General features: G+C 41.4%; 1 protein-coding gene across 1 annotated transcript in view; it reads left to right on the top strand.

Annotated features, from left to right (window-relative positions):
* The window catches only part of LOC115161491 (potassium voltage-gated channel subfamily H member 8-like), a 68,268-nt gene that overhangs the window by 47,918 nt on the left and 5,882 nt on the right, over nucleotides 1–14,468 (top strand). The window contains exon 10 of the mRNA XM_029712471.1: nucleotides 12,880–13,094. Within this exon, the coding sequence (XP_029568331.1) occupies nucleotides 12,880–13,094 (215 nt within the window). The remainder of the gene's footprint in view (nucleotides 1–12,879; nucleotides 13,095–14,468) is intronic.

Raw genomic sequence — 14,468 nt, forward strand, 5'->3', positions numbered from 1 at the left:
TAAATATTTCATTACCGTACTTCGAAGCATGTCAACCGCTGTTTAAAATCGTAAAAAAGCGATAATATTCCGACCGGGAGTCGTTGAATCCGTTCAGAGACGATAGAATAAAATCATGGTGTCGTATCGTGCAGATAATAAAGAAGGGCAAGAAATGGTCAGACAGGGTACTTCCTGAACAGAATCTTCTCATGTTTTGGCCTGCCAAATGAGTTCTGTTATACTCACAGACACCATTCAAACAGTTTTAGAAACTTTGGAGTGTTTTCTATCCAAAGCTAATAATTATATGCATATTTTAGTTTCTGGGCAGGAGTAATAATCAGATTAAATCGGGTACGTTTTTTATCCAGCCGTGAAAATACTGCCCCCTATCCATAACAGGTTAAAGAAACTTTCAAAGTTCTTGAAATATTCGTATTGACTGACCTTCAAGTCTTAAAGTAAGGATGGGCTGTTGTTTCTCATTGCTTATTTGAGCTGTTCTTGTCATAATATGGACTTGGTATTTTACCAAATAGGGCTATGTTCTGTATGCCCCTACTACCTTGTCAAAACACAACTGATTGGCTCAATCGTATTAAGAAGGAAAGAAATTCCACAAATGAACTTTTAAGAAGGCATACCCATTAATTGAAATGCATTCCAGGTGACTACCTCATGAAGCTGGTTGAGAGAATGCTACGAGTATGCAAAGCTGTCATCAAGGCAAAGGGTGGCTATTTGAAGAAATTCAAATATAAAATATATTTTGATTTGTTTAACTCTTTTTTTGGTTACTACATAACTCCAAATGTGTTATTTCTTGTTTTGATGTTTTCACTATTATTGTACAATGTACAAAATAGTAAAAATAAAGAAAAACTCTTGAATGAGTAGGTGTTCTAAAACTTTTGACCAGTAGTGTAGACTGGCCACAGTCAATAAATTTCACAGAGAGCTGACGTTCAATCAGACAGACCTGGAGACTGGGAGGAGACCCCTAGCTCATTGTTTTACTATCCTTGTGGGGACCGAAATTCTAAATCCTATTATCACTAACCCCTAACCCTTAACCCTTAACGCTTAACCCGTAAACATTCCCACTCATGCCTTCTCCCCCTGTCTTAGAGAGATACTGCTCCTACACAATTCTAAGGTCTATTGAACCATGTCCCCTCCCTCACAACCCTCGTTCCATGGACACACACATTAATCCCAATAGCCCTAATGCTGAAATGCTATGACAACTCCAGTGCCACTTCCTCTGTCTCTCGCTCTCTCTCTGTTTTCTCTTTCTCTCTCTCCTACGCTGTCTTGCTTTCCCTTTCTCTCTTTCTCTTTCTCTCCTCTTTCTCTCCTTCTCTTTCTCTCTGTCTTCTCTTCTTTCCTCTGGATCCACATACCTGATTAAAGTTATATTCGACGTGCCTCAACTAAATATACAGTAGTAATCATGAAACCCTTGTCAACATAAATATACTTCTTAAGTGTATCACTAAAGGCCCTGCGCTACAGGACTAACCATTCCAGGCACGAAGACTCACACGTCAGTAGACACACACACACTTTTCTAGCTCACGTCATCACCCACAAACCACACACACCTCTGCTCCCGCCCGTGGACTAATGTATTTGCTCACACACACATACCTGTCATCATTACGCACATACAGTGTTTTAAACCAGTGATACATAAAAACATGAAACGACACACACAGCTAGCACATCTATTTACATATAAATGGAGGGGGAGTGTGGACAGCTAGATGTCATGTATTCATGTGCTGAGTGTTTGTATGGAGTACCACTATAAGCAGGGAGTGCTGCAGCCCCCTCAGCGCCCCCTACATCCCGTGGCTATGCAGGGAGGAGCTGTGTCTTCCAAGTGTATTGTGTGATAACAGACCCCATAGTCATGTGTAATGATGAAGGTCAAGCCACTAGTGGTTAGCATCAAAATGGCTGCTTAGTTTCCTCATTTAAAGGTGATTATGTCCCACATGCAGCACTTGACTATCTTTCAAAGATTATATGTAAAGAGGGTGTTATGTGGCCTCGAGGTCGGTAGCATTGCTGGTTGTCAAGTCTTACCCTCTAACGAGGGACTGATTGAGTCTTTACTTTACTTCCAGGGAAAGAAGAAAAGCAGCAGCATTGCTAACCTTGAGGCTCTGGTTTGAGTATCCCTGGTATAGGGTTATCATTATCATTAAATATGTCCCCAAAGCAATATATCAAATTATCTCTATTCATGTGGAAGGTCAAATCAATACTTTGTGACTGTCTATAGGATGTGTTCTTTCATTCATTCACTTTTTCTTGTTCAGTATGTTCTCTTGTATCTGTCTTTCTTGATTCTAACAGCACATCTCTAGCCTTTGTTTCTCTCCTTCCCTCGTGGGGGGGGGGGATAAGCAGGCAGCTCCTGTGTCTACTGACGTGTGAGTCTTCGTGCCTGGAATGGTTAGTCCTGTAGCACAGGGGCTATAGTAATGCGCTTTATGGTTACTACTGTATATTTAGTTGAAGCACGTCGAATATAACTTTAATCAGGTATGGAGAGAGGGAGATAGACATATAGAGAAAGAAAGGGAGACAGAGAGAGAAAGGGAGAGAGGGAGAGAGGAAGTGGCACTGGAGTTGTCATAGCATTTCAGCATTAGGGCTATTGGGATTAATGTGTGTCCATGGAACGAGGGTTGTGAGGGAGGGGACATGGTTCAATAGACCTTAGAATTGTGTAGGAGCAGTATCCCTCTAAGACAGGGTGAGAAGGAATGGGTGGAAATGCTTCAGATAATCTAATTATGCCCCTTTGTCCTACTGGAACATCAACATCCTTAGTCTTGCTCTCCTTTTATCTCTGTGAGTTGGTGTCTGCTGCTGTGCTGTGGAACATGGAGTCTTATAAAGTATTAATCATTTCTGTCGAGAGAGAGAGAGAGAGAGAGAGAGAGAGAGAGAGAGAGAGAGAGAGAAATATATATATATACTGGAGCATTATGTATATATATATAATGCTCCAGTGGGTCTAGTCCTGTCTGTCTGCCCCCGGGGACTATGGAAGGGGACAGATAGGTGTTCGTGCTGAGCAGTCACCGACTGACTGGGGGGTTTGTAGCTGGAGGTTGACTTAGCTGGAAACAGTGAGTTCTTTCTAACGTCACTAAGGCAGAATAGAAAGGTGCCATCAGATAAACAGATTGAGGTATGGATATTGCATGGATATCAAATGTATCAATACTTTTTGAAATATACTGCCTTAGCCCAGTCACCACCATCTGTCTGTACTTTACTGTGCTTCCTTTGCTCAGGGTCAAAGATGACAAGGGTTTTCCCATGAGAACAGTTTAGTGACCCCTGACATTAACCCAACCAACCAGACATGTTGGTCAAGAACAGCGAATACTATTATAGTGGCTGGGAGTGAATAATATGGTCATAAAATATGTTCTCTCTACCGCAAACCTAATACCACAGGAATGACTCAATATGCTTTTTGAGAAGGCTGTCATGTCGGTTTGGCTGGACGAGAGAGAGAATATCCAGGTGATAGCTATGATCCCTTAGTGATGCCACTTGTTATATCCACTTCAATCAGTGTAGATGAAGGGAAGGAGACAGGTTAAATAAGGACTTGTAAGCCTTTTAAGCCCTGAGACAACAGTTTCCTGTGTCTATCAAGAAAGGTCCACCACACAAAAGACATCCAACCAACTTGACACAACTGTGGGAAGCATTGGAATCAACATGGGCCAGCATCCCTGTGGAACGCTTTTGACACCTTGTAATCCATGCCCCGACGAATTGAGGCTGTTCTGAGGGCAAAAAGGAGGGGGGGTGAAACTCAGTATTAGGAAGGTGTTTTTAATGTTTGGTATACTCAGTGTGTGTGGGTGTGTGTGTGTGTGTGTGTGTGTGCGTGTGCGTGCGCATTACAGTTTTTTTCAATTGCTAAAGTGCATTGGTCAAAACTGAAGTCACATTGTCAAAACTCTTCACACAGTCAGCGAAATAGAAGTGTATATGGACCAAACTGTGAATAATTTGTCATTGCTTTCACACAAAATGCATTCAATGACCACATTCTCCGAAATCCATAAATTCTTTTCTCATTCATACTCCATTCATACTCCACCACTTGCAAAACTATATATTTACCGCACATGTTTTTAAATGCTGACACACTGTTTCCAAAACGGTTAAAAACACATTCAAAACAGAATGATGGCAAATGTCGTGCATTTCTGCAGTAACCAGATTGAAACATATAGAAAATCTCAGCAGAATATTTAATCATTCCAAACACAGCTGATTGCAATTTCAGCTGGAAGTCTACCCAAGTGTCCTGTTCTTAGTCTCGTTACCAAACAGACAAAAGAGGACGGCTTCAGAACGATTTAGTTTGGAAACATGGATCAAGGAAGACAGGTTGGTGGGGAAAGAATAGTGTCAGGGAGAGGGAGAGGAAGACCAAGAGCGGTGGTCCCTGATGAGATAAGGGCCACAATTATTGACCATGTTGTAAACCCTGGTCTCTTTTTGAGAGAGGCTGGTTTAAGGGTGCAACCAAATCTGCAGCGTTCAACAGTTGCATTAACAGTACGAATTTTCCGGTAAAACAACAGGAGATGTGCATCCTTCAATGATAATTGAACTACATATTATAGTACAATACAGTATGTTCACATTTTCAAATGTACTGCCATTTTGAAATATATTGATTATTTTGTGTTTTTCAGTAGGATCCAAAGGTTGCCTCCCACAGGAGGGAGTGGCAGAATATTATCAGATGGGCAGGAAATTGCCATCGTTGACATCGTAATTGGCAACAATGTAATAATACTGCGGGTAATTTGGGACAGAGTGCTGGCAGACAATATCACTTTTGGGAATGTGAATACGGTCAGCAGAACAACAATTGCCAGAGTCCTAGAGAAACATAAAATAAGGATGAAGCAGTTGTACACTGTACCCTTTGAGAGAAACTGTGAACGTGTGAAAGAACTCCGGTATCAATATGTCCAGGTCAGATGTCTGTTCAGTAACCAAACAGGGTACAAACTGTACACAGCTATGCATAATGTAAAGTACTGTAAGACTGTGGATTTACTGGATTTTAGAGATTAATGGAGATGGAAGCCAGGCAAACTGCAGATACATTAATCTTTGTGGATGAAGCCGGATTCAACCTGGATGTCCCAGTCCAGAGGAGCTAACATCACAATGTGTGCAGCACTGTCCAGTGATGCTTTGCTGTTACACAAACCACTCATTGGCCCCTACAATACAGAGGAGCTCATTTATTTTCTGGATGACCTGCATAATCGACTTGTGCCAGCAGAGGAGAGAGGGGCAAGAAACTCCCCTACCTTTGTTGTTGTGTGGGATAATGTGGAATTCCACCACTCTGCTGCGGTCATAGACTGCCTCCATACTCCCCCTTCCTAAATCCCATAGAGGAGTTTTTCTCTGCGTGGAAGTGGAAGGTTTATGACCACCATCCATATGACCAGATGTCCTTAATGGATGCCTTGAATGCGGGGTGTGGAGACACTTCTCCTGAAGACTGCAGGGTTGGATTAGGCCTTCCAGAAGATACTTTCCAAGATGCATCGCCAGAGAAGACATAAGATGTGATGTTGATGAGAATATATGGCCAAATGCAGGAGAGAGGGAAAACTGGAACCCTCACGGTACTGTAAAGTATGAGTGATTATACTATACATGTTGATGAAAACTGGAACCCTCACGGTACTGTAAAGTATGAGTGATTAAACTATACATGTTGATGAGAACTAGAACCCTCACAGTACTGTACAGTATGAGTGATTATACTATACATGTTGATGAGAACTAGAACCCTCACAGTACTGTGCAGTATGAGTGATTATACTATACATGTTGATGAGAACTAGAACCCTCACAGTACTGTACAGTATGAGTGATTATATTATACATGTTGATGAGAACTACAACCCTCACAGTACTGTACAGTATGAGTGATTATACTAGACATGTTGATGAGAACTAGAACCCTCACAGTACTGTACAGTATGAGTGATTATACTAGACATGTTGATGAGAACTAGAACCCTCACAGTACTGTACAGTATGAGTGATTATACTATACATGTTGATGAGAACTAGAACCCTCACGGTACTGTACAGTATGAGTGATTATACTAGACATGTTGATGAGAACTAGAACCCTCACGGTACTGTAAAGTAGGAGTGATTATACTAGACATGTTGATGAGAACTAGAACCCTCACAGTACTGTACAGTATGAGTGATTATACTATACATGTTGATGAGAACTAGAACCCTCACAGTACTATACAGTATGAGTGATTATACTATACATGTTGATGAGAACTAGAACCCTCACAGTACTGTACAGTATGAGTGATTATACTATACATGTTGATGAGAACTAGAACCCTCACAGTACTGTACAGTATGAGTGATTATACTATACATGTTGATGAGAACTAGAACCCTCACAGTACTGTACAGTATGAGTGATTATACTATACATGTTGATGAGAACTAGAACCCTCACAGTACTGTACAGTATGAGTGATTATACTGTACATGTTGATGAGAACTAGAACCCTCACAGTACTGTACAGTATGAGTGATTATACTATACATGTTGATGAGAACTAGAACCCTCACAGTACTGTACAGTATGAGTGATTATACTATACATGTTGATGAGAACTAGAACCCTCACGGTACTGTACAGTATGAGTGATTATACTATACATGTTGATGAGAACTAGAACCCTCACGGTACTGTACAGTATGAGTGATTATACTATACATGTTGATGAGAACTAGAACCCTCACGGTACTGTACAGTATGAGTGATTATACTGTACATGTTGATGAGAACTAGAACCCTCACGGTACTGTACAGTATGAGTGATTATACTAGACATGTTGATGAGAACTAGAACCCTCACGGTACTGTACAGTATGAGTGATTATACTATACATGTTGATGAGAACTAGAACCCTCACAGTACTGTACAGTATGAGTGATTATACTATACATGTTGATGAGAACTAGAACCCTCACAGTACTGTACAGTATGAGTGATTATACTACACATGTTGATGAGAACTAGAACCCTCACAGTACTGTACAGTATGAGTGATTATACTATACATGTTGATGAGAACTAGAACCCTCACAGTACTGTACAGTATGAGTGATTATACTATACATGTTGATGAGAACTAGAACCCTCACAGTACTGTACAGTATGAGTGATTATACTATACATGTTGATGAGAACTAGAACCCTCACAGTACTGTACGGTATGAGTGATTATACTAGACATGTTGATGAGAACTAGAACCCTCACAGTACTGTACAGTATGAGTGATTATACTATACATGTTGATGAGAACTAGAACCCTCACAGTACTGTACAGTATGAGTGATTATACTATACATGTTGATGAGAACTAGAACCCTCACAGTACTGTACAGTATGAGTGATTATACTATACATGTTGATGAGAACTAGAACCCTCACGGTACTGTACAGTATGAGTGATTATACTATACATGTTGTATGAGAACTAGAACCCTCACGGTACTGTACAGTATGAGTGATTATACTATACATGTTGATGAGAACTAGAACCCTCACGGTACTGTACAGTATGAGTGATTATACTATACATGTTGATGAGAACTAGAACCCTCACGGTACTGTACAGTATGAGTGATTATACTATACATGTTGATGAGAACTAGAACCCTCACAGTACTGTACAGTATGAGTGATTATACTATACATGTTGATGAGAACTAGAACCCTCACAGTACTGTACAGTATGAGTGATTATACTGTACATGTTGATGAGAACTAGAACCCTCACAGTACTGTACAGTATGAGTGATTATACTGTACATGTTGATGAGAACTAGAACCCTCACAGTACTGTACAGTATGAGTGATTATACTACACATGTTGATGAGAACTAGAACCCTCACAGTACTGTACAGTATGAGTGATTATACTATACATGTTGATGAGAACTAGAATCCTCACAGTACTGTACAGTATGAGTGATTATACTATACATGTTGATGAGAACCAGAACCCTCACAGTACTGTACAGTATGAGTGATTATACAATACATGTTGATGAGAACTACAACCCTCACAGTACTGTACAGTATGAGTGATTATACTACACATGTTGATGAGAACTAGAACCCTCACAGTACTGTACAGTATGAGTGATTATACTATACATGTTGATGAGAACTAGAACCCTCACAGTACTGTACAGTATGAGTGATTATACTACACATGTTGATGAGAACTAGAACCCTCACAGTACTGTACAGTATGAGTGATTATACTACACATGTTGATGAGAACTAGAACCCTCACAGTACTGTAAAGTATGAGTGATTATACTATACATGTTGATGAGAACTAGAACCCTCACAGTACTGTACAGTATGAGTGATTATACTATACATGTTGATGAGAACTAGAACCCTCACAGTACTGTACAGTATGAGTGATTATACTATACATGTTGATGAGAACTAGAACCCTCACAGTACTGTACAGTATGAGTGATTATATTATACATGTTGATGAGAACTAGAACCCTCACAGTACTGTACAGTATGAGTGATTATATTATACATGTTGATGAGAACTAGAACCCTCACAGTACTGTACAGTATGAGTGATTATATTATACATGTTGATGAGAACTAGAACCCTCACAGTACTGTACATTATGAGTGATTATACTACACATGTTGATGAGAACTAGAACCCTCACAGTACTGTACAGTATGAGTGATTATACTATACATGTTGATGAGAACTAGAACCCTCACAGTACTGTACAGTATGAGTGATTATACTATACATGTTGATGAGAACTAGAACCCTCACAGTACTGTACAGTATGAGTGATTATATTATACATGTTGATGAGAACTAGAACCCTCACAGTACTGTACAGTATGAGTGATTATACTATACATGTTGATGAGAACTAGAACCCTCACAGTACTGTACAGTATGAGTGATTATACTATACATGTTGATGAGAACTAGAACCCTCACAGTACTGTAAAGTATGAGTGATTATACTATACATGTTGATGAGAACTAGAACCCTCACAGTACTCTACAGTATGAGTGATTATACTACACATGTTGATGAGAACTAGAACCCTCACAGTACTGTACAGTATGAGTGATTATACTATACATGTTGATGAGAACTAGAATCCTCACAGTACTGTACAGTATGAGTGATTATACTATACATGTTGATGAGAACTAGAACCCTCACAGTACTGTACAGTATGAGTGATTATACTATACATGTTGATGAGAACTAGAACCCTCACAGTACTGTACAGTATGAGTGATTATACTATACATGTTGATGAGAACCCTCACAGTACTGTACAGTATGAGTGATTATACTATACATGTTGATGAGAACTAGAACCCTCACAGTACTGTACAGTATGAGTGATTATACTATACATGTTGTATGAGAACTAGAACCCTCACAGTACTGTACAGTATGAGTGATTATACTAGACATGTTGATGAGAACTAGAACCCTCACAGTACTGTACAGTATGAGTGATTATACTATACATGTTGATGAGAACTAGAACCCTCACAGTACTGTACAGTATGAGTGATTATACTATACATGTTGATGAGAACTACAACCCTCACAGTACTGTACAGTATGAGTGATTATACTATACATGTTGATGAGAACTAGAACCCTCACAGTACTGTACAGTATGAGTGATTATACTAGACATGTTGATGAGAACTAGAACCCTCACAGTACTGTACAGTATGAGTGATTATACTAGACATGTTGATGAGAACTAGAACCCTCACAGTACTGTACAGTATGAGTGATTATACTATACATGTTGATGAGAACTAGAACCCTCACGGTACTGTACAGTATGAGTGATTATACTATACATGTTGATGAGAACTAGAACCCTCACAGTACTGTACAGTATGAGTGATTATACTATACATGTTGATGAGAACTAGAACCCTCACAGTACTGTACAGTATGAGTGATTATACTATACATGTTGATTTGTTTGTAATTATTATTGCAGTCCTGGAATTTCAGGAATTCGTTTTTTGTTTCAACTTTTTATTTTTCACACGTAAATTACTACATACAAAGATATAGAAAAAATAATGCTATTGAAGCAAATTGCTGCATTTCTGATTCATTCATGTTGCATATACTTTAGTACGGTCAATAAAGTGAAAAGGTGTTATTCTTATTCTACAATGAAATACTGATTTATGTGAAAAATCATTCAAACTTCAGAGAAGTTTATCATTTATGTAGTGCTCCCTGTTAGAGTTTTTTAGGTCAGTGTGTTATGAGTGACTGTATGCTTTCTGAGTGAGAATTGTTTCCAGTGTTATGGTCGAATGAGCTTATTTTGAGACATGTATGAAGTGGTTTGAGTGAGTTTTGGAGGTGAGATTAACTGTTTGGCCGAGATGCATGTTGGTAATGCAGGCTGTCTGAAGAGTTTTGAAAAAGTGGCTTCAGTATTGACCGATGATTGTTAGCAATTGAAAAAAATGTAAGAACACCAATACTCTAACCAGTCATCAATCCAATACCGCCTGACCTTCTGAGACCCTGATGTGGATCTATGACACAAATGACCCATAGATCCACATGACACAAATGACCCATAGATCCACATGTCAGGGTCTCAGAAGGTCAGGTGGTATTGGATTGATGACTCGTTAGAGTTATGGTGTTCTTAATGTTTGGTATACTCAGTGTGTGTGTGTGTGTGTGTGTGTGTGTATTAATCTGCCAAGCTCCCAGCCTATATCTCTAATCATGGCACACACATCAATGAGAAGGCAGGCAGGTGAGCCACATGGCAGCTCTGAGATTATTAATGGATGGATATGAAAGGATTAAAACACATGGATTATTAATCCAGCGCTGTAAAACCAAGCGGGGAACAGTGGAGCACAGCCCATAGAGTACATCTAGCCAGGTCTACCTTCAAACACAGAGGTTCCTGGGAGTCAGGGGGAGACAAAGGGTTAACACAGACACAGGGGACTGAGGGGGGAGGGAGTTGCCTTGGAAGTAGTCAGAATGATATTGACACACAAACATGGTTCGATTTAGGCCATGCACATGGACTAGAGTCAAGGACGGATGCTAAGCATACCGGATGAATACACCCATGTTTGAACATACATTCACACTCAACACTGGATTCATGCATGTACACAATCTATAAGTGTTCCTATACATGCAGTTTTGCATCTCAATAAACTCATAAATATAAAATCCGTATAGCCCGCAAAAAAAACAAAATCATGAGGGTGAGCGGGGGCATGCATGAAGTAGGAGGCTGGCTGTATGTTGTCGTCCAGACACACACACACACACACACACACAGAGAGAGAGTGAAGAGGAGAGACGGGGAAAATGTTCTTAATGAAAAACAGTTAAAATATGCTTCATTTCTTCAAATGTCATGTTGAACTAAGAAAGTGGTTCCTTGAAACCTTGATTTTCTAGTCCTGTAGATGTCTATCATACGTGAGTTGAATTATGGTGAAGAAAGGAGGAGGAGAAGGAGGAGGTAGAGGAGAGAAAATGAATTGTGGAGTCATATAAACCAAGGGGAGAGAGGGAGGGGCTGCATACAGAGTGAGAGTGCAAATAAACAACACGAGAGAGATTGTAAATACAACCCATTTATGTTTATTTATTTTCCCTTTTGTACTTTAACTATTTGCATATAATATCACATTTGAAATGTCTTTATTATTTTGGAACTTTTGTGGGTGTAATGTTTACTGATAATTTCTTATTGTTTATTCTCTATTTCACTTGCTTTGGCAATGTAAACATATGAGAGAGAGAGAGAGAGAGAGAGAGAGAGAGAGAGAGAGAGAGAGAGAGAGAGAGAGAGAGAGAGAGAGAGAGAGAGAGAGAGAGAGAGAGAGAGAGAGAGAGAGAGAGAGAGAGAGAGAGAGAGAGAGAGAGAGAGAGAGAGAGAGAGAGAGAGAGAGAGAGAGAGAGAGAGAGAGAGAGGAGAGAGAGAGAGAGAGAGAGAGAGAGAGAGAGAGAGAGAGAGAGAGAGAGAGAGAGAGAGAGAGAGAGCCAAAGCAAGTAAAATATATAATTAACAAAAGTGAAATAAACAATTAACAGTAAACATTACACTCACACAAGATCCTCTGAGGGAGGAGCTGTAGAGGCTTCGTTTGTGCTGTTGTGCTGCGGTTGGCTTCGTCCATCACCCAACCACATTACCTTCAACACACACACACACCACCCAACCACATTACCTCCACACACACACCACCCAACCACATTACCTCCAACACACACCACCCAACCACATTACCTCCAACACACACACACACCACCCAACCACATTACCTCCAACACACACACACACCACCCAACCACATTACCTCCAACACACACACACACCACCCAACCACATTACCTCCAACACACACACACACATCACCCACATTACCTCCAACACACACACACATCACCCACATTACCTCCAACACACACACATCACCCACATTACCTCCAACACACACACACACACATCACCCGCATTACCTCCAACACACACACACACATATCACCCACATGACCTCCAACACACACACACACATCACCCACATTACCTCCAACACACACACACACACACACACACACACCACCCATAGAAAATATGTCTTTCTGATGTTGGAATAATTGGAAAAGCTCGGTCAACAGCAGAGACTGCATGTGACGTGATGTGACGTGTGTGTGTTTTCCTCCATACCCCCAGGGAAAGGGGACTTGATCGGCAGTGATTCTCTGACCAAGGAGCAGGTGATTAAGACCAATGCCAACGTGAAGGCTCTGACCTACTGTGACCTGCAGTACATCAGTCTGAAGGGGCTGAGGGAGGTTCTCCGGCTCTACCCAGAGTACGCCCAGAAGTTCATCTCTGAGATACAACACGACCTCACATACAATCTCAGAGAGGGCCACGGAGCTGACGTGAGTAGAACCGCAACGCATGCAGGCATACACTACTAAACATGCAGTAAAAACATGCACACACACATGCACAATATCACACACAGACACACACACACTAGTACATTGTTAGGCGTACAGCCTGCAGCTGTACCCGGTTTGTTTGATCAACAGAGAACATTGAGTGAAGAGGGATGGGTTCGTCTGTGTGCATTTGTGTGTGTGTGTGTGTGTGTGTGTGTGTGTGTGTCTGTCTTTCTGTGTGATAGTGGGGAGACTAGTAACAAAATGTAGTCCCTCTCTTCTCTCTGTGTTATCTGCTAATGCTGCATTATAAAACTCAGAGGGACTTGCCTAAGGGGACATTCACCTTCAGAGGCCATATCATGCATTGTATGCATAATCACTACTCCACCTCCCCTCTCCCTCCTTAAAATACACGAACACGCACACCCCTCCCTACGCACACATCTGGCTGGCCGTGTGCAGCGGAGTCAAACTCAACGAGACAGGAATAGCAGCGTTCAGCGGTTTGGAGTGTGTGCCGGAGCTAAGAATAGCGCCGGGGAAGTCAGGGGCTCTCGCTGACAGGCTGAGTCCCCTGCAGGTCCTGCTAAGATTGGATCCTGTGTGATAAAAATAGCCCAGGCAGTGGAGGAGAGAGGGAGGGAGGAGAAGGAGGGCTCAGCGGGCTTTCTTCTTTTTTTTCTCCTGTTCTCCACCACTTCCTTCAAACACACACAAGAGGTCTGCCCCCACCTTTCACAGAATAGCATGTCTATTTCTAACTCCCACTTTCTAATCTTAGCTTACAGCCCCAATGGCTGTGTTTGTGTGTCTGTGTGTGTCTGTGTGTGCGTGTTGTCGTGCGCATGAGCATGTGTGTTTGTTTGTCTCATTTAGCATCCAAAGAGCTTATTCCTTATCGGCCAACGTTGTGATGGCATCGCCGGGGTCTACGGTGGGCTCTGCTTTACCGTGGTCTACGGTGGGCTCTGCTTTACCGGGGTCTACGGTGGGCTCTGCTTTACCGGGGTCTACGGTGGGCTCTGCTTTACCGGGGTCTACGGTGGGCTCTGCTTTACCGGGGTCTACGGTGGGCTCTGCTTTACCGTGGTCTACGGTGGGCTCTGCGTAGACCCCGGTATAGCAGAGAGAGAGAGAGAGAGAGAGAGAGAGAGAGAGAGAGAGAGAGAGAGAGAGAGAGAGAGAGAGAGAGAGAGAGAGGAGAGAGAGAGAGAGAGAGAGAGAGAGAGGTTTGGGAAAAGGGCACTTTGTGAAAGCAGCGATGAATGTATTCCGTCTCTGCTGATTCACTTACTCCTGACTGAAAGACTGAGACTCATGAGCCAGGCGCTGGAGGGAACACAATGTACTGGGTACACCAGTCAGTAC

This window comes from Salmo trutta, chromosome 24 (assembly GCF_901001165.1).
Source record: "Salmo trutta chromosome 24, fSalTru1.1, whole genome shotgun sequence".
Lineage (NCBI taxonomy): Eukaryota > Metazoa > Chordata > Actinopteri > Salmoniformes > Salmonidae > Salmo > Salmo trutta.